Genomic DNA, 22,647 nt, shown 5'->3' with positions numbered 1-22,647 from the left:
AATTCCAAAAAATCCAATGGCAGTCCCTCAGTCAAATTTAGTCACAAATGTCTGTAAAAATGACAGTTTTCTTTAAAAAAAAGCGATGTTTCTATGTCAGTCGTTCTCCCAGGGACCTCCCAGAAGGAAAGATTTGAGTTAAAAATGTTTGCTCTGAAATAATATATTCAAAGGTTTGCGCCACATTTTCACGACTTTTCAAAAATAGCAGACCTACAAGCTCGTAGCGCGCCACTCGGTGGCGCGCTACGAGCTTGTAGATCTGCTATTTTCAATAGCTAAAGCATAACATAATGCTAACACCAAAAGGGGTTCCCGCCCAAAATGGGTTAAATAAGAAAATACTCATGTACCGAGCAAATAACACAGTGTGCGGGTGTACCTTATTGCTTTTCACTGGCCTACGCACCGGTGCATATGCCTGATATCTAGGTGTGCGAAAGTTTTCTCCTACAGGTTTCACATTCAAAAAGAGCAAAAGTAACTGGATTTTTTTTTTCTTGTTGTTATTGTTGTTTTTGTATGTCTGTACTCAATTATTATTGTTTTTTTTATATTGTTTTAATTGTTTTAATAATGACTGTGGGGGAGGGATGGGGTGAGGTAGAAAATGAAAAAGAAAATGGTATGTTCAAACTGAACTTAAATTGTTGAAACCCGCTACCAATAAACATATTTAAAACAGTATTTAAAAAAAAAAAAGAGCTAAATTAGCAGATCTACAAGCTACATAAATCCTCAAGCTTTTGTAGATCTGCTACTTTTGATGTGTTTTGTGTGACGCTGTGACGTGATCAAGTATAAGGCGTTAAAATGTTACGGAAAAACACAAAAAGTTAAATTATGGAGATAAGTGGTTTTCTACCCCCTCCCGGCAGGACCTGGTTATCAATCAATCATCTCCATCGGTGTTGAGGTTTTCATTCCCAGTGGTGAGAAGTAAGTAAGTACATTTACGCAAGTACTGTTAGGCTACTTAGATAATATTCTGAGGTATTTGTACTTTACTTGAGTATTTCCAATAGGGCTGTGAATCTTTGGGTGTCCCACGATTCGATTTGATTCCTGGGGTTTTAAATTCAAAAGCATTTTTATTTTCCAGATTCAAAACGATTCTATATTCAAAATGATTCTCGATTCAATACACATACATCACAATCTACTCCAGTCTTGAACTGAAGTGACTACAGTAACTTGAAAATGACATACATTTCATATCACAAACACCATGTAGTGAAAACTCCTGTAACTGTAACCAGAAAAAAACGATTTTTGGAAATTATTTTTGAATCGTTCATAACGACACCCCTAATTTCCAATTTTCAGTACTAAATTTCAGAGGCAAATATTGTACTTTTACTCCACTACAAAATATGTTAAAACTTTAGTTACGTTGTAGATTTTGATTATTATTACAAAAAGATACATTGACCACTTCAGCCCTGTATACATTTCAGCTGTTTGTCGTGATGCGACACCTTTGAGCTTGTAGATCTGATATTTTCAAAAGGTTGTTACAGTATATATTTCAAAACATTCTGCATAATGAGCACATTTTGAAACCAATACTTTTGTACTTTTACTTAAGTAAATGTTGAATTCCGACCATTTCACTTGCACATAGTATTTCTACACTGCAGTATTGAGACTTTTACTCAGTACAAAATGTGAGCACTTTATTCCACCACTGTTCATTTAATTTCCCACCCCGGCCCTTCCTTACCGCCCGAGATGACCCGTCTCCAGGTGTGTTCCGTTGATGAAGGCCCACCTGGCCGCCTGGGTCTTACTTACCGCCCGAGATGACCCGTCTCGAGGTGTGTTCCGTTGATGAAGGCCCACCGGATGGCCTGGGTCTTACTTACCGCCCGAGATGACCGTCTCCAGCTGGGTTCCGTTGATGAAGGCCCACCGGATGGCCTGGGTCTTACTTACCGCCCGAGATGACCGTCTCCAGCTGGGTTCCGTTGATGAAGGCCCACCGGATGGCCTGGGTCTTACTTACCGCCCGAGATGACCCGTCTCGAGGTGTGTTCCGTTGATGAAGGCCCACCGGATGGCCTGGGTCTTACTTACCGCCCGAGATGACCGTCTCCAGCTGGGTTCCGTTGATGAAGGCCCACCGGATGGCCTGGGTCTTACTTACCGCCCGAGATGACCGTCTCCAGGTGTGTTCCGTTGATGAAGGCCCACCGGATGGCCTGGGTCTTACTTACCGCCCGAGATGACCGTCTCCAGCTGGGTTCCGTTGATGAAGGCCCACCGGATGGCCTGGGTCTTACTTACAGCCCGAGATGACCGTCTCCAGCTGGGTTCCGTTGATGAAGGCCCGCCTGGCCGCCTGGGTCTTACTTACCGCCCGAGATGACCCGTCTCCAGGTGTGTTCCGTTGATGAAGACCCACCTGGCCGCTTGGGTCTTACTTACCGCCCGAGATGACCGTCTCCAGGTGGGTTCCATTGATGAAGGCCCACCTGGCCGCCTGGGTCTTACTTACCGCCCGAGATGACCGTCTCCAGCTGGGTTCCGTTGATGAAGGCCCGCCGGATGGCCTGCGTCTTGATGTCGGCCCAGTAGATGCGCTCCTCCAGCGCGTCGTAGTCCACCACCGTGACGTCGTCGATGTCGGGCACCGTCAGCGCCGTCATCACGTTCATGTACGGGTTGTCTATGTCCACGCCGCGGATCTCCGAGCGCCGCACGTACAGCAGGAACCTTTTCAGCGCTGCATGCGGCGAGGAGGGAGGGAGGGAGGGAGGGAGGGGGAGGAAATCGTGGCGAGTCGGCATTAACCCAGTAAGACCTCAGGAGGACCAGATTCTATACGAATGTCTTATAAACCCGTAACAGTTTTCTGAAACCGGCCGCCGACCTCCATCTCAAAACGTTGTTTCCCAGAAGCAAATATTTGAGTAAAAAAAAATATATACATATATAAAAAGATTTGCACACATTTTCACGATAAAAAAAAAAAAAAAAGATCTACACAGGCTTGTAGATCTGCTATTTAACCCATTCTGGACGGGAACCCCTTTTGGTGTTTTAACTAAGCATTATGTTATACTTTAGCTATTGAAAAATAGCAGATCTACAAGCTCATAGCGCGCCACTCGGTGGCCTAAATCGGTTAAAAAAAAGCACAAAAGTACAAAATAATGGTTAAAGTGGTTCAAATCTAAAGTGAGCTTTCCCGGTTTGAATGGGTTAAAATATGAATGAGCAGCAGCGCGGCGGCCTATTGAAGTGTTTGACCTTTTCCGTTGGATACGGACGTGCCAGATAACGACAGCTTTAATAACTCCATGCAAATGCTGATGTGTATCAGAGCCCCGAGTCGGTAGAGGAGGGTACACTTAAATGTCAGGAACAGTGATTATTATGTAAAATAATGCTGAAATACTTTTGGAATCTTTTGAGAAGACGGGCGCCACATGGCATTCTGGTATTTTTTTGGCATGTAGGCATTTAGCAAAACGCTCGTGAGCAGAGCGACTCACTGTGGGGCAATAGCAGTGACCGCCATGTTGTGGTGTCACATTCATTTTGCCCATAGAGATTTCTGAAAGCATTTACAGTAATTATTTTAAAGGACCACTTCACCACTTTTCAACTTCATATCTTCATATAATTGGTCCTCACTAATGTTAATGATAAAATACCACTTTTTTTCCCCTACTCAGTATGTATCTCATAAGAGGGCTGTGGACAGTTCAGAAACCCGTCCACCAGTGACATCATCGATGGGGAATCCAAGCTAATAGAAACTGCAGGCTTTCTTTTCCTGAAAAGTTGCAATGCAAACATGGAAGCCATAGTTCTCACGATAACAAAAATTTAAATATATTTTAAAACAAATCTTGTTTAAAAATAAATCTGTCTAACGATGATGTCACTGGTGGACGGGTGTCTGAACTGCCCACAGCCCTCCTATGAGACACAGACTGAGTAGAAAAAAATGGTGGTGTTTTATCATGAACATTAGTGAGGACCAATTACACAGGACCAATTACACAATCTATGTAAAGCGCCTTGGATAAAGGCGCTATATAAATGCACCATTTACCATTTACCAATTATATGAAGAGATGTTGAAAAGTGGTGAAGTGGTCTTTTAAGCCTGGAACAAAGCCATCCAGGCTCGTGGTCAATCATGACCATGCGATTGAGATTGTGATTCCGCGAAAACAAATATTTGAAAACATCAAAACAAAAGGATAATGGGCCTCATGCGCCAACCGTTCTTAAGAAGTTCTTAAGAGGAAATTTGTTCTTAGACCCACTTAGGAAGTTTTTAAGAAGGTTTTGGGATCCCTCAATGTTTTCTTAGCTGTAATTTGTTCGTAGGTAAGAACAGAATCTACGCACACTGTGGAGCACTCTTAGGGTGCCTTTTTTGTTCTTAAGTGCAATCTGAAAACAAAGGAAAAACAGCGCCCTCTGCATGATGCTCAAAGTTTGGTCTGAGGACCTCAAAGGGTCCTTGAGGAAGTTCCAGGCAGTCCACGGCAAAATATGGAACATTTTACCACTTTAATCCCATTTTATACTTTGATAATAGCCAATCTACAAGCTCACAAACGTGTCCCATTACTGCCCATTTTGAGCTTGTAGATCGGCTATTTTCGAAACATTTTGATAAATCTTCAAAACATTTCCCTAGCAGAAAATATTTTCATATGGGGGTCTGCAGAATGCATGTCAATTTGGGGGTCCTTGACATGAAAATGTTTGAGAACCACTGGTTTAGACTTTACAACCCAACCCAAACAAACACACCATACCCACCACATAACCCCCACCCCACCCGCCATCATCCCCCCCCTTTACACCCCCACCCCGTATACCAACAGCCACCACCTCCATTTTCCTGTAAGCTTCCTACCTGCTAGCCCCCCTATCCCACCCCTTGCACCACGATATCACCCTCAACACCCCTATTTCCTCACCATTACATACCAAGCAGTTGCTGCCTTAAAGCCCCTCCATATCCATGCACCCTCCAGTGCTAACATGTTTTATATCCACTACTATCCACTACTTCTGAACATGACATATGGATAATATGATAATTTCAGCAAATTTACATTGATGTCTAGTGGTGAAAGTTGACTATTGTGAGATAAATAATAAAATACATTCATGAATATTGAAAATATTGAAATATTGAAAATATGAACATTTCTGTTCACTTCAGTACCTCCACACCACAGTACTATTGCTTTTTAATGTTTGGAGTCTGGTGTTCCACCATATTTAGACTTTAGTTTAGGTATTCTTGACTTCACTCAACTTTATTTCTGTGTATGAGGTCCTGTGATTTCTGTGTGCTGAAATCACACACAGGTGTGACTGCAGGCAAGGCCATGGAGTCAAAAAAACACCCACCTGGGTAAAACACAGGTAGGAAAGTGAATTCCCAATGCCTTATATGGGATTGGTGGGGCGGTTCCCTATGGTAATTAGGATGCTAATTAGGATATTTGGGGCGTCTACCTATGATAATTTGAATTAACTGGCACACCCCTTCAAGTTACGAGGATTTGGATTCATCATCATAAGAACATGCTTACGAACAATTCTGCCTACTTAAGAACGTTTCATGAATCTGACTGGACTTCACTTAGGAATTCACTTAGGAAGAAATGTAAGAGGAAAAGTTAGGAACTTATTGGCGCATGAGGCCCATTAAATCAAAAGGAATAGAAAAATGCAGACTTTGTGGGGTGTGTGTGTGTGGGCAAAACAAAGGCGTTCCTCCCTCACCGATGCAGGACTGTTTGTTGGGAGAAATCTTCATGAGATGCGGACAGGTGCACGACGCCGTGCGGTTGTAATTGATGAGACACAGGTGTGAGCACGGACCACGTCCATCATTCTCCTCACACGGATTGGATGCTGTGGTGGAGGGGGGGAGGGGGGAGGCAAAGTCAGTGAGAAGGAGACAGGGAACAGAGAAAGTTGTTTTTAGACTCATAATCACAAGAAAGCAGGATGGCATGCCAAACAAAGCCACGGTAAATATTTGAACTTGCCGTTTCCCCCACAAAACGTCTCCCTAATTTACGTCAGTGAAACCGTTATATGCTTGCATATATTCACGCCTCACTCTGCAGTAAGATTTCTATTATTTGTTCAGTAATTATTGTTGCTTTGTTCCATTTAGTGACTACATTGATATGATATGATATGATATAGTACTTTGTCAGTTCACACTGAAATGTGTCTTGCGACACAGCAGCAAAGTATGCAGAACACATATACTGTACACACATTTGACATAACACAAAGAACAAGACAATTTACATATATAAAGACATGAAGACAAGAGCAATATCCACCGCTTAGATTACCCCGTGGCTACTACGACTCCTGATTAAGCCTCAAGGTCGACTGGTGGACAAAGGACCTCTTTAGTCTGACCTTATTGTATGCTGGTACACCATATCTCCTTCCTGAAGGTAGCAACCTATATTATCCATACAACACATGCTTAGTATTAGAGGTGATATTCCTTGCTAACTTTAGGATTGTTGATCTACGTTGATCTACGTATGCTGCTGGGGTCTATGTGGCTGTGGACACTCACCTGTCCTTCATCTAAGGATGACCCTCCCTGTCCCAGCTGTAGCTCATAGTATGTTAAAGGTCCGTAACAGAAACAAGCAAGGCTGATGCCAGATCTGTCTCTCGCTCCAAGTGTCGTGTCATTCTCGAACGGTGCGTTTGACAGAAATACGGTAGTTATTTTCGGAGTGAACGAAATGCTCAATCTTTTCAGTTGAGCTCTTTTTGTTATAGCTTTCAATAACAATACAAAGTGTGCTACCAATTGTTAACACTTTTGGAGCAGAGCAGAAGGCCTGTCAATGCATTTAACGCATTTTCTATTTTCACACTTGTAACGCTGGTAATTAAAGTTGAAAAGCTATTGACTATGTTATTTCAGAGGGAATGCTACAGCTCAATTATTGATAATTTAATTTAAACTCTGACGTCAATACTAGGCAGGTCACTGAACAAGTTGATCCAATATTGGCATACAGGGTGTTATTGAATTACAGATCGGCCTGAATTACAGCTGGTGTGCATTAAATCAAGAGGATCATTAACCCACTGAATTACAGCTGGTGTGTGTGCATTAAATCAAGAGTATCATTAACCCATTAAGGCCCGACGTCGATATTTAAAAAATGTCTTCTAAATCAGGGGTTCCCAACCCGTGGGTCGCGACCCCTCGGGGGGGTCGCCAAAATATTTTAGGGGGTCCCCAAATTATTTTCAAAAAAAAATAAATAAAAAAAAGATTTTTTTTTTTTTTTTTTTTTTAATCACGATTTTTCAAAAATAGCAGACCTACAAGCTCGTAGCGCGCCACTCGGTGGTGCGCTACGAGCTTGTAGGTCTGCTATTTTTCAATAGCTAAATTATAACAATGCTTAAAACACCAAAAGGGGTTCCCGCCCAAAATGGTTTAAGGTTATTGTAGCAGTCAATTTATATGGTTGCTTGTTTTTGCAGAAAATGCACTAAAGACTTCTGGTGATTAGTAGTTTTTGTTCCCTACCTATGTTGAATACACTTATTGTAAGTCGCTTTGGATAAAAGCGTCTGCTAAATGACTGTAATGTAATGTAATGTAATGTATATTGGGGGTCGGGAGGGGGCGGGGCGGGGGTCCCCGGCCAAAAACGTTGAGAACGCCTGTTCTAAATCATGACAGTTTTCTGAAATACCTCATGTTTATGTATCAGTGGTTCTCAATATTTCATGTCAAGGACCCCAAAAATTATATGTAATTGGCCACCGAACCCACATCTGAAAATATGTTGTTCCAGGAAGGTTTCAGAGGTATGGTCTTTAACACATTTACTTCAGATTGCACCTGTTTGAATTTATTTGGTTCTATAGTTGTTTTTTTAGGTACTGATTAAGTAGTCTGTACTGTAATTTGACTTCTGATTCACATTTCTTGTCTAATCTGTGCTGGGTTTGGATTGTTGTTTTTCAGAAACTTTATACATCCACCGCTGTATGATAACAGCATCCTAAGGTTAGCAAGGAATATCACCTCTAATACTAAGCATGTGTTGTATGGAGAATATAAGTTGCTACCTTCAGGAAGGAGATATGGTGTACCAGCATACAATAAGGTCAGACTAAAGAGGTCCTTTGTCCACCAGTCGACCTTGAGGCTTAATCAGGAGTCGTAGTAGCCACAGGATAATCTAAGCGGTGGACATTGCTCTTGTCTTCATGTCTTTATGTATGTAAATTGTCTTGTTCTTTGTGTTATGTCAAATGTGTGTATATGTGTTCTGCATACTTGGCTGCTGGGTCACAAGACACATTTCAGTGTGAACTGACAATAAAGTACTATAGCATATCATATATCATTTTTCAATTGTTGCAACCTCAGCTACATTGTGAGGGCTTGCCCCTCAACTGACCCTTCCGTTACTATTATGGTCAAGTCAATGAAAATGTCATTCAAAACACCTGTAGGCATTTTGACTCATTGTGTCAAAACGTGAAAAGAGTTATTGATCCATCAATGTCTCTTTTGGGCATGTAAATGGCAACGTCATCGTAGTAAAAGATTCCTTTCCTAAAAGGTTAGGTAAGTCAGACACAATTTTTAAATAAAAAGGGGTAAATATTTGAAATCTACACTTTTGATCTCTAAGCCTGAGATATTTACTCACCGGCAATAATGAGTTTGCATTAATGAGCAGAAGTTGCCCCTCACATTATGCAAACATTTTGTCATTCTGTCCCCGTCCTCTGAGAGGAGAGAGAGAGAGAGAGAGAGAGAGAGAGAGAGAGAGAGAGAGAGAGAGAGAGAGAGAGAGAGAGAGAGAGAGATAGAGAGAGAGAGAGAGAGAGAGACAGAGACAGAGACAGAGACAGAGAGAGAGAGAGAGAGAGAGAGCGAGAGAGCGAGAGAGAGAGAGCAGGTGATAATAGAACCCGCTCACTGTGCTGTCACCACCATTATTCCCCCATAGTTCAGTTTAAGACCGACGCTGTATGATTCATGTCACCTAAAACCTGCTCAATTATTTTGCAGGTTGTATGGGGGGGTAATTATTGCAGCAGTAATGTTGCAGCAGATATAATAGGCTTTATAACAAATACCGTATGAACACGACGCATGCGCATGCGGGCGTGCACGCAGATTTGTATTACTACACTATACTTTGAGATTTGCTTCAAATGTAAAGTGCGTTATAAATAAAATGTATTATTATTATTACTATACTTACTTGTGAGCACATTTTAAGACACATTGTGAGCTTGAGATAATAGCTATTTTTCAGAAATAATAGTGCAAAGCAGGAATGACTATATCTCTAATCCCTAAACCACATTTATAAATGTCTAATCATGATATTACCCACAACCTGAATCTTTTTCTACTTATCTATACGTATCTCCAACAAATATTATTAACCATTGTGAGGACCATGACAAAATTATATTTCTCTCATATTCTGCAGTACTCGTAGGGACATGTGGTCACGCACGCACGCACGCAAACATGGCTCGCGCGCACGCACGCACGCACGCACGCACGCACGCACGCACGCACGCACGCACGCACGCACGCACGCACGCACGCACGCGCACGCACGCACACACACACACACACACACACACACACACACACAATCTTCATTTAACATCTCTATTTACGCTCCCCATTTCACAAGAAATTCCTGAACACAAACAACAGTAGATGCACAGTTTGCACACAAGCTCGGGAAACCCAACAACAACAAGTGTTGTTTCAGGATACAGATCACGGACACAGGAAGCATCGTCTGCTCCATATGAATGTGGCGACTGACCATCTTCACAGACACTGAACAGAATGTAACCAATGCCTTCGCTTCGCTCTTGGCTTTGCCATTGCTGCAATCTGCAGGCCTCTTACAACTAATTTATGCACGCACACATGTGCTCGCGCACAGACACACACACACACACACGCGCGCGCACGCGCACACACACACACACACACTACCTTGGCGTGCAGAATGTGCTTGTGCTATGCAGAATAAGTCTAACACAGTGTCAACTCCCATCCATCCCCATGTGTTCATAAAGCCCTTTACTCTGTCTAAGAAGCACCGGGAGCCTCAGCCAGCGCGTTTATTTCTTTTCATGTATTCAGAACATGACTGGCAGGCAAAACACATACTCCACATCCATTGTCGCTGTGATTCAGCTGAACGTAGCCGTGTGTGATGATGACTCCCATATCGGTGCATGAGGACAAAGAAATCTAAATTAGACTTCAAGCACGTGCGTGCGTGCGTGCGTGCGTGCGGTGCGGTGCGTGCGTGCGTGCGGTGCGTGCGTGCGTGCGTTGGTGCGTGCGTTGGTGCGTTGGTGCGTGCGTGCGTTGGTGCGTGCGTTGGTGCGTGCGTGCGTTGGTGCGTGCGTGCGTGCGTGCGTGCGTGCGTGCGTGCGTGCGTGCGTGCGTGCGTGCGTGCGTGCGTGCGTGCGTGCGTGCACATGCTGTTTCCACAGCACAGAGACAGAACGTGAAATGCACTCCCCTGAAACGAGCCAAACATGCAATGTGTTCATTCACCCAGATTTTTAAAGTTGGGTGTCAGAGTACGAGCTGCACCCTCCCCCTCCACGCAAATGAGATTTCAATGAGCTCATTTGAGTCGGGAGTGTCCTCCAAAATAGATATGTGTTTGTTCGCCATGTGGAACATGATTGCTGCACGACAGGAAAATACATGAAGTGACAAACAGATGGCTCCTGCTTTTCCCCCCCCCTTGTTTTTTATGTATTTTTGCTGTGGGAATATTCATCATCGAACAGGGGGGGCAGGGCAAGAGAAATGAAGAAACCAACCCCTCCTCCTATAATATCACATCATGCAGTGGAACGTTTCGTGTCGCTGTCGGGCGGAAACCTTGTATGTACCAAAACGTACAACCTGTAGTTACTAGTTCGGTGGACTCGGTGAGATTGGGGGGGTGAAGTTGCATCGTTTCTGCATTTTTCATTTGCTGCGTTCACACTGTGCTTTCTTTGTCAACAGGGAACTTTATTTATCAATGTGTTCAATTCATAAACTACACAGTGAAATCCAATGGATGTTGTTCTTTTAGTTAGTTACTTAGTTTATTCTTTAGGGAAATAAGGAACTGCATGGTCGGAATAACGTGTTCCTTCCGGCCGGGGGAACTCTCCCCTGTCAGGTGAAAAGAAGCAGTTTGGACTCCTCATGCATAGAAGGAAGCATGAGGCCAGTCTGCTCCCCCCCCCCCCCCCCCCCAGGTTGGCAGAGGAAGTGTAGAAAACTGGGTGAAAACTGGGTTGCAAAATCTTGGGAAATTAAACATTTATTTTCTTTAGTCACAAAAACTCAGATTAAATACTTCTCATCTACAAGCTCATAAGCAGGCGATGCTATAAGTGACTGTATGTTATGACCTTGTAGATCGGCTATTTTTGCTGCTCTTGTGTGACACAAATGAAGAGGTAGCACATTAACATTAAAAAACATTGGGATATAGGGAGATATGAGCTTTCTGCCTTACAAGAGAGATTTTAGTCCCTGGCAGGTTAAAGCTAGTGGGGGGGGGGGGGGGGGGGGATCTCCGGCTACAGTAGGTTTGTGTAATTGGACGACGTCTGGAGAAAATGTCAGCAGCTCTGCAGGATTTATATTGCAGAGCTTTAAGCTTCAGAACTCTCTGCTAGTGTTCTACAATAATAACACACAGCCTTATAGGACACTCTAGTGTCCTACAATAATAACACACAGCCTTATAGGACACTCTAGTGTCCTACAATAATAACACACAGCCTTATAGGACTCTCTGCTAGTGTCCTACAATAATAACACACAGCCTTATAGGACTCTAGTGTCCTACAATAATAACACACAGCCTTATAGGACTCTAGTGTCCTACAATAATAACACACAGCCTTATAGGACTCTAGTGTCCTACAATAATAACACACAGCCTTATAGGACTCAGCTAGTGTCCTACAATAATAACACACAGCCTTATAGGACTCTAGTGTCCTACAATAATAACACACAGCCTTATAGGACTCTAGTGTCCTACAATAATAACACACAGCCTATAGGACTCTAGTGTCCTACAATAATAACACACAGCCTTATAGGACTCTAGTGTCCTACAATAATAACACACAGCCTTACAGGACTCTAGTGTCCTACAATAATAACACACAGCCTTATAGGACTCTAGTGTCCTACAATAATAACACACAGCCTTATAGGACTCTAGTGTCCTACAATAATAACACACAGCATTATAGGACTCTCAGCTAGTATCCTACAATAATAACACACAGCCTTATAGGACTCTAGTGTCCTACAATAATAACACACAGCCTTATAGGACTCTCAGCTAGTGTCCTACAATAATAACACACAGCCTTATAGGACTCTAGTGTCCTACAATAATAACACAGCCTTATAGGACTCTCTAGTGTCCTACAATAATAACACACAGCCTTATAGGACTCAGCTAGTGTCCTACAATAATAACACACAGCCTTATAGGACTCAGCTTGTGTCCTACAATAATAACACACAGCCTTATAGGACTCTAGTGTCCTACAATAATAACACACAGCCTTATAGGACTCTAGTGTCCTACAATAATAACACACAGCCTTATAGGACTCAGCTTGTGTCCTACAATAATAACACACAGCCTTATAGGACTCTAGTGTCCTACAATAATAACACACAGCCTTATAGGAATCTAGTGTCCTACAATAATAACACACAGCCTTATAGGACTCTAGTGTCCTACAATAATAACACACAGCCTTATAGGACTCTAGTGTCCTACAATAATAACACACAGCCTTATAGGACTCTCAGCTAGTGTCCTACAATAATAACACACAGCCTTATAGGACTCAGCTTGTGTCCTACAATAATAACACACAGCCTTATAGGACTCTAGTGTCCTACAATAATAACACACAGCCTTATAGGACTCTAGTGTCCTACAATAATAACACACAGCCTTATAGGACTCTCAGCTAGTGTCCTACAATAATAACACACAGCCTTATAGGACTCTCAGCTAGTGTCCTACAATAATAACACACAGCCTTATAGGACTCTCTAGTGTCCTACAATAATAACACACAGCCTTATAGGACTCTCAGCTAGTGTCCTACAATAATAACACACAGCCTTATAGGACTCTAGTGTCCTACAATAATAACACACAGCCTTATAGGACTCTCAGCTAGTGTCCTACAATAATAACACACAGCCTTATAGGACTCTAGTGTCCTACAATAATAACACACAGCCTTATAGGACTCTCAGCTAGTGTCCTACACTAATAACACACAGCCTTATAGGACTCTCAGCTAGTGTCCTACAATAATAACACACAGCCTTATAGGACTCTCAGCTAGCGTCCTACAATAACAACACACATCCTTATAGGACTCTCAGCTAGTGTCCTACAATAATAACACACAGCCTTATAGGACTCTCAGCTAGTGTCCTACAATAACAACACACAGCCTTATAGGACTCTAGTGTCCTACAATAATAACACACAGCCTTATAGGACTCTCAGCTAGTGTCCTACAATAATAACACACAGCCTTATAGGACTCTAGTGTCGTACAATAATAACACACAGCCTTATAGGACTCTAGTGTCCTACAATAATAACACACAGCCTTATAGGACTCAGCTAGTGTCCTACAATAATAACACACAGCCTTATAGGACTCTCAGCTAGTGTCCTACAATAATAAAACACAGCCTTATAGGACTCAGCTAGTGTCCTACAATAATAACACACAGCCTTATAGGACTCAGCTAGTGTCCTACAATAATAACACACAGCCTTATAGGACTCAGCTAGTGTCCTACAATAATAACACACAGCCTTATAGGACTCTAGTGTCCTACAATAATAACACACAGCCTTATAGGACTCTAGTGTCCTACAATAATAACACAGCCTTATAGGACTCTCAGCTAGTGTCCTACAATAATAACACACAGCCTTATAGGACTCTAGTGTCCTACAATAATAACACACAGCCTTATAGGACTCTCAGCTAGTGTCCTACAATAATAACACACAGCCTTATAGGACTCTAGTGTCCTACAATAATAACACACAGCCTTATAGGACTCTAGTGTCCTACAATAATAACACACAGCCTTATAGGACTCTCTGCTAGTGTCCTACAATAATAACACACAGCCTTATAGGACTCTCAGCTTGTGTCCTACAATAATAACACACAGCCTTATAGGACTCTAGTGTCCTACAATAATAACACACAGCCTTATAGGACTCTAGTGTCCTACAATAATAACACACAGCCTTATAGGACTCTAGTGTCCTACAATAATAACACACAGCCTTATAGGACTCTCTGCTAGTGTCCTACAATAATAACACACAGCCTTATAGGACTCTAGTGTCCTACAATAATAACACACAGCCTTATAGGACTCTAGTGTCCTACAATAATACACAGCCTTATAGGACTCTAGTGTCCTACAATAATAACACACAGCCTTATAGGACTCTAGTGTCCTACAATAATAACACACAGCCTTATAGGACTCAGCTAGTGTCCTACAATAATAACACAGCCTTATAGGACTCAGCTAGTGTCCTACAATAATAACACACAGCCTTATAGGACTCTCAGCTAGTGTCCTACAATAATAACACACAGCCTTATAGGACTCTAGTGTCCTACAATAATAACACACAGCCTTATAGGACTCTAGTGTCCTACAATAATAACACACAGCCTTATAGGACTCTCAGCTAGTGTCCTACAACAATAACACACAGCCTTATAGGACTCTAGTGTCCTACAATAATAACACAGCATTATAGGACTCTAGTGTCCTACAATAATAACACAGCATTATAGGACTCTCTAGTGTCCTACAATAATAACAGTTAACGTCAAGGGAAAAGGCTCTACTCAGTCTTATAACGTTTCAGGCGTGTGCTGGGTGCAGATTCAAAGAGAACATATAGGAAATGAATAAAATCCTCACAATCAGTCGAGTAAGAGTCTTTGTTTAATAATGATAGTGCTCCGCAGCAGCAGTCATACCAGACAGACAAACGCGTTTCGGCGCGCAGGCCGTCGTCAGTGTCAAAATTGACACATTTTCCTCCAGTGGTGGAAGAAATATTCACTTCGTTAACAGAAGTATCAATGCTGCAACTCTGTTACAATGAAATGTCCTGTATTTGAAATGTTACGTACTTGAGTAAAAGTAGGCTACAAAGTAGAATGTATAGGCTACTCATGCAGAATGTTTTCAAATGTATAAAAAAGACCAAAAAAAGGCAGATCTACAATCTCACAAAGTGTCGCGATTGATGTGAGCTTGTAGATCTGCCATTTTCAAATGGCCGAAATGTAGGCTATAGGGATGAAGTGGGTAATGTATGGTTTGTAATAATAATTAAAGCTGCTATAACTATAAGCAATAATATGTCACATTTTTAATGACCTTTTTTATTTATTATTTTGGTATTCAGACAGCCAGCAGTAAATGAGTAAAACGCTCCCCCAAATAAATGTAGTCACTGTGACACATCTAGGGGCCACAATCCGCATTCAAAGATGTTCCTACAAGCATTTCATTGGTCGAAAAAAAACCCTGGTCGAAATGAAGAAGTAGACGTCACAGACACTACATTGTTTTGGGAGCGTTTTACCCATTGCTGGCTGTCTGAATCCCCCCCCCCCCCCCCCCCCAAAAGCAGCTTTAAAAAAAAGTAATCCAATTAATTAGAGGCTTTGTCGAAATCAAAATTAATCTATTGTTTAATCGCAAATCGATATTTTTTATCTAAATTCTCCATCCACCAAGCAAAGCTGTTGGTTGGTGTATCGGTATGATCGCTACGCCTGACACTAACAAAAACTGCGTACAATGAATGTGTAACTACAGTTTTAAAAATAATTGTAGTGGAGTAAAAAATATAATATTTATAACTCTATGTAAAGGGGTAGAAGTAAAATTACAGAAAATTGGAAATTACAAACAAAAGAAAAAGAAAATAGTACTAGACTAGAGTAAATGTACTTAAGTTACTTTACAGCACGGGGACTCTCTGCTAGGTGTCGTATAACAATAACGCCTCATAGTGTGAAAAAGAAGGAGATATAATCCCTGAGAGGGAGACGAGGCTAGAGGACATGAAGGAATGTGGAAGGAAAACTAGAGCAGACAAACTAAACAGCCTGGTGAACTATTGAGATGTCTCCGTCCGTCTGTCCGAGAGGCCTTTCTCCACAGATGAGCGCTCCTCTCACACGAGTTCATTACAAGTTGAGTGAGCCAGTCGTCCACCTTTTAATGCTTCCAGACCAGAGGACGTGGGTGAAATGTTTCGCCCACTGCTGCCATGCATTAAGTAGTATAGGTTTGAGAAGAAGGACAATAAATGAAAAAATGGCAGCCAATCCAATATAACTGCCCACAGCAGTGGCGGACGATGACTACGGTAAGCACACCTGAGGACTGTAGCCTACTTACTGTAAGTACACTGTTGAAGTATTCATTTATTTATTTTACTTTGCAAGCTGGTTGTTGTTTTGTTTTATTTTTTTTTACCTTTATTTACTCATATGTAAAGGTATGCTGCTGAGAGATGCCCTGAATCACTCTGATTAACCCATTTAGGCGTTGTTCCAGTGACCTCCCAGAAGCAAAGATTTGAGTTAAAAACGTTCACTCTGAAAGAATATGTTCAAAGATTTGCGCCACATTTTCACGAATTTTCAAAAATAGCAGACCTACAAGTTCGTAGCGCGCCACTCGGTGGCACGCTATGAGCTTGTAGATCTGCTATTTTCCAATAGCTAAAGTAGAACAGAATGCTTCAAACACCAAAAGGGGTTCCCGCACAAAATGGGTTAAATCAAATAATACATAAATATATAAGAAATTAAACATTCAATAGAAATATTGCACTTTTGACACCATGAAGGGACTCTTGGGACCCAAACGCACAAAAAATAAAGTCCCATGTGATAACATTTCAGAAAATGTGCTTTGTAATTCAGCACTTTGAATACGTAACTTTGAGCATTTACTTGAATATAATTACTTTGTCCACCACATGCTCCTGGCCCGCAATAACAGGAAGGGGCCATTTCTGGACTGTTTAGTTTTCTTTCAAAAGGGCTGTGTTCAGCAGCAGGCTGTTTGTGAGGATGTCTCTGCCCTTCATGATGGAAGGCTGTGTTCAGCAGCAGGCTGTTTGTGAGGATGTCTCTGCCCTCCATGATGGAAGCAGGCCAGTGGTCTGTGGACCACTTCAAAAGCAGCACTTCCACCGGAGGAGGCCCTGCCTGGACACCGATACTGTAGCTACAGTACAGGAGGAGGAGGCCCTGTACAGTACAGGAGGAGGCCCTGTACAGTACAGGAGGAGGCCCTGCCTAGACACCGATACTGTAGCTACAGTACAGGAGGAGGCCCTGTACAGTACAGGAGGAGGCCCTGCCTAGACACCGATACTGTAGCTACAGTACAGGAGGAGGCCCTGTACAGTACAGGAGGAGGCCCTGCCTAGACACCGATACTGTAGCTACAGTACAGGAGGAGGCCCTGTACAGTACAGGAGGAGGCCCTGCTTACAGGAGGAGGCCCTGTACAGTACAGGAGGAGGCCCTGCCTAGACACCGATACTGTAGCTACAGTACAGGAGGAGGCCCTGCCTGGACACCGATACTGTAGCTACAGTACAGGAGGAGGCCCTGTACAGTACACAGGAGGAGGCCCTGCCTGGACACCGATACTGTAGCTACAGTACAGGAGGAGGCCCTGTACAGTACACAGGAGGAGGCCCTGCCTAGACACCGATACTGTAGCTACAGTACAGGAGGAGGCCCTGTACAGTACAGGAGGAGGCCCTGTACAGTACAGGAGGAGGCCCTGTACAGTACAGGAGGAGGCCCTGCCTAGACACAGATACTGTAGCTACAGTACCGGAGGAGGCCCTGTACAGTACAGGAGGAGGCCCTGCCCAGACACCGATACTGTAGCTACAGTACAGGAGGAGGCCCTGCCCAGACACCGATACTGTAGCTACAGTACAGGAGGAGGCCCTGTACAGTACAGGAGGAGGCCCTGTACAGTACAGGAGGAGGCCCTGTACAGTACAGGAGGAGGCCCTGCCTAGACACAGATACTGTAGCTACAGTACAGGAGGAGGCCCTGTACAGTACAGGAGGAGGCCCTGCCTAGACACCGATACTGTAGCTACAGTACAGGAGGAGGCCCTGCCTAGACACCGATACTGTAGCTACAGTACCGGAGGAGGCCCTGCCTATAGACATAGATACTGTAGCTACAGTACCGGAGGAGGCCCTGCCTATAGACATAGATACTGTAGCTACAGTACAGGAGGAGGCCCTGTACAGTACAGGAGGAGGCCCTGTACAGTACAGGAGGAGGCCCTGCCTAGACACAGATACTGTAGCTACAGTACAGGAGGAGGCCCTGCCTAGACACAGATACTGTAGCTACAGTACAGGAGGAGGCCCTGTACAGTACAGGAGGAGGCCCTGTACAGTACAGGAGGAGGCCCTGCCTAGACACAGATACTGTAGCTACAGTACAGGAGGAGGCCCTGCCTAGACATAGATACTGTAGCTACAGTACAGGAGGAGGCCCTGCCTAGACACAGATACTGTAGCTACAGTACAGGAGGAGGCCCTGTACAGTACAGGAGGAGGCCCTGTACAGTACAGGAGGAGGCCCTGCCTAGACACAGATACTGTAGCTACAGTACAGGAGGAGGCCCTGTACAGTACAGGAGGAGGCCCTGTACAGTACAGGAGGAGGCCCTGTACAGTACAGGAGGAGGCCCTGCCTAGACATAGATACTGTAGCTACAGTACAGGAGGAGGCCCTGTACAGTACAGGAGGAGGCCCTGTACAGTACAGGAGGAGGCCCTGCCTAGACATAGATACTGTAGCTACAGTACAGGAGGAGGCCCTGTACAGTACAGGAGGAGGCCCTGTACAGTACAGGAGGAGGCCCTGCCTAGACATAGATACTGTAGCTACAGTACAGGAGGAGGCCCTGCCTAGACATAGATACTGTAGCTACAGTACAGGAGGAGGCCCTGTACAGTACAGGAGGAGGCCCTGTACAGTACAGGAGGAGGCCCTGCCTAGACATAGATACTGTAGCTACAGTACAGGAGGAGGCCCGGTACAGTACAGGAGGAGGCCCTGTACAGTACAGGAGGAGGCCCTGTACAGTACAGGAGGAGGCCCTGCCTAGACACAGATACTGTAGCTACAGTACAGGAGGAGGCCCTGCCTAGACACCGATACTGTAGCTACAGACATAGATACTGTAGCTACAGTACAGGAGGAGGCCCTGCCTAGACACAGATACTGTAGCTACAGACACAGATACTGTAGCTACAGTACCGGAGGAGGCCCTGTACAGTACAGGAGGAGGCCCTGTACAGTACAGGAGGAGGCCCTGCCTAGACACCGATACTGTATCTACAGTACAGGAGGAGGCCCTGCCTAGACACAGATACTGTATCTACAGTACAGGAGGAGGCCCTGTACAGTACAGGAGGAGGCCCTGTACAGTACAGGAGGAGGCCCTGCCTAGACACAGATACTGTAGCTACAGTACAGGAGGAGGCCCTGTACAGTACAGGAGGCCCTGCCTAGACACCGATACTGTAGCTACAGTACAGGAGGAGGCCCTGTACAGTACAGGAGGAGGCCCTGCCTAGACACAGATACTGTAGCTACAGTACAGGAGGAGGCCCTGTACAGTACAGGAGGAGGCCCTGTACAGTACAGGAGGAGGCCCTGTACAGTACAGGAGGAGGCCCTGTACAGTACAGGAGGAGGCCCTGCCTAGACACAGATACTGTAGCTACAGTACCGGAGGAGGCCCTGTACAGTACAGGAGGAGGCCCTGTACAGTACAGGAGGAGGCCCTGTACAGTACAGGAGGAGGCCCTGTACAGTACAGGAGGAGGCCCTGTACAGTACAGGAGGAGGCCCTGTACAGTACAGGAGGAGGCCCTGTACAGTACAGGAGGAGGCCCTGCCTAGACACAGATACTGTAGCTACAGTACAGGAGGAGGCCCTGTACAGTACAGGAGGAGGCCCTGCCTAGACATAGATACTGTAGCTACAGTACAGGAGGAGGCCCTGCCTAGACACCGCTACTGTAGCTACAGTACAGGAGGAGGCCCTGCCTAGACATAGATACTGTAGCTACAGTACAGGAGGAGGCCCTGTACAGTACAGGAGGAGGCCCTGTACAGTACAGGAGGAGGCCCTGTACAGTACAGGAGGAGGCCCTGTACAGTACAGGAGGAGGCCCTGTACAGTACAGGAGGAGGCCCTGTACAGTACAGGAGGAGGCCCTGTACAGTACAGGAGGAGGCCCTGCCCAGACACAGATACTGTAGCTACAGTACCGGAGGAGGCCCTGTACAGTACAGGAGGAGGCCCTGTACAGTACAGGAGGAGGCCCTGCCTAGACATAGATACTGTAGCTACAGTACAGGAGGAGGCCCTGTACAGTACAGGAGGAGGCCCTGTACAGTACAGGAGGAGGCCCTGTACAGTACAGGAGGAGGCCCTGTACAGTACAGGAGGAGGCCCTGTACAGTACAGGAGGAGGCCCTGTACAGTACAGGAGGAGGCCCTGCCTAGACACAGATACTGTAGCTACAGTACAGGAGGAGGCCCTGCCTAGACACAGATACTGTAGCTACAGACATAGATACTGTAGCTACAGTACAGGAGGAGGCCCTGCCTAGACACAGATACTGTAGCTACAGACACCGATACTGTAGCTACAGTACAGGAGGAGGCCCTGTACAGTACAGGAGGAGGCCCTGCCTAGACACAGATACTGTAGCTACAGTACAGGAGGAGGCCCTGTACAGTACAGGAGGAGGCCCTGTACAGTACAGGAGGAGGCCCTGCCTAGACACAGATACTGTAGCTACAGTACAGGAGGAGGCCCTGCCTAGACACCGATACTGTAGCTACAGTACAGGAGGAGGCCCTGCCTATAGACATAGATACTGTAGCTACAGTACAGGCATGGCCAGCGTTTAAGGCCAGATTGTGCAAGTGAAGCAAAGCAACCAGCAGGTCAGCTTTACATAGACAACACCCAGAATAATTATCCCATTTTGACCTGAGATCAGATTCTAAAAATGTCTTCTACATCCTGACAGTTTTCTGAAAAAGCTATGTTTCTATGTCTGTCGTTCTTCCGATTTTTCAAAAATAGCAGACCTACAAGCTTGTAGAGCGCCACTCGGTGGCGCGCTATGAGCTTGTAGATCTGCTATTTTTCAATAGCTAAAGTATAACATAATGCTAACACCAAAAGGGGTTCCTGCCCAAAATGGTTTTAAGCGACTACAATAGCCGATGTACAAGCTCACAATGCGTTGCACCAAGTAAATAGATCTGCCATTTAAAAAGAATAATTGTGACCATAGGTCGCAGCTTACTATGGAAACCTGCAAAACCTGTCAGTCAGTCAGTACGTCCGTCCGTCCATCACGCCTGTGAAACGCTCCATATATGGCCGTCAGTCTGTCACGCCTCGTGACACACTCCATCTATGGCCGTCTCTATAAAAAGATCACGACACTGACCTGGAAAAGACTGGATCATCACCTAGATCTGCATATATGGAGGCGGCCAGCAATTCTACATCTGACCTCAAACCCTTAGATCTCCATATACTGTACACCGAAAGGGAAATTATTGGCCGAAACCAAATGCCGAATATAGGAAACAGTTGGCCGAAAACCGAATACCCGAATATGATTAATATTAAATATATTTTTTTCCCCTACCATTGCTGTCATGGCCGCACCTTAAAGCCACCTGATTATTTCATATTGGAAACGGCAGTAAACAAGCTTGTTCCACAGCCATTATTACTTTCAGAACATTTTTCTTCTGAGAACAACAAATATTGGAACACAGGTAATTATTTCCAATTTCCTGAAAAGTAATGTTTTTTGGATCTCTTGGAAGTTTTCCACCAGGTAGTGCCTATTTATATGTATTATTTGACATTGCTTTGTTTTGATATATGATTTCCTATCTTCCTGTTATTATTCTAATGTAACTGCAATTTCCAAACAAGAACATCACCCCACACTCTTACACCTGCAAACGTGTGATGTGCCAAATCAAACTGTTGAAGTTGAAGCTGAAAGAGATGAAGTTGATATCCTTAGCTGTGAATGTATTTGCACCGCTAACTTGACACTCTCTCACACATCACATACACACGACTGAAGTGGATTCATCACATTTTAACAGCATCTATACTAAAAAGTGAGAATATTAAATGAATGAATAAATTAATGGATAAGTAAGAAAGAAAGTGAGTAAATAAGTAAATAAATACACAGTTTAATATGCTTTTTTTGGTGTGTTTCTTAATGTTATGGTCTTTTGTTTCTTTGTTTTTGAATGAAGTCTTGTGTCTTCACAATTAGCAGTTGATGAATTACCAGTGATGAATTAGCTTGATGATGGGTGGGGGGGGGCAGTGGTCCTTGAGGGGTTCCAGGTGGTCCTCAGCTAAAAT

At 44.1% G+C, this 22,647-nt stretch overlaps 1 protein-coding gene across 1 annotated transcript in view; it reads right to left on the bottom strand.

The window, feature by feature from the left end:
- The window catches only part of lrp1bb (low density lipoprotein receptor-related protein 1Bb), a gene marked incomplete at its 5' end in the record, with an annotated part of 503,119 nt that overhangs the window by 239,355 nt on the left and 241,117 nt on the right, over positions 1-22,647 (bottom strand). Inside the window, 3 exon segments of the mRNA XM_079517841.1 lie at positions 2,498-2,725; positions 5,764-5,895; positions 22,213-22,220. Of these exon segments, the coding sequence (XP_079373967.1) occupies positions 2,498-2,725; positions 5,764-5,895; positions 22,213-22,220 (368 nt within the window).

This window comes from Electrona antarctica (assembly GCF_951216825.1).
Source record: "Electrona antarctica genome assembly, chromosome: 13".
NCBI classification, from domain to species: Eukaryota; Metazoa; Chordata; class Actinopteri; order Myctophiformes; family Myctophidae; genus Electrona; species Electrona antarctica.
This window is presented reverse-complemented; position numbering and strand designations above follow the sequence as displayed.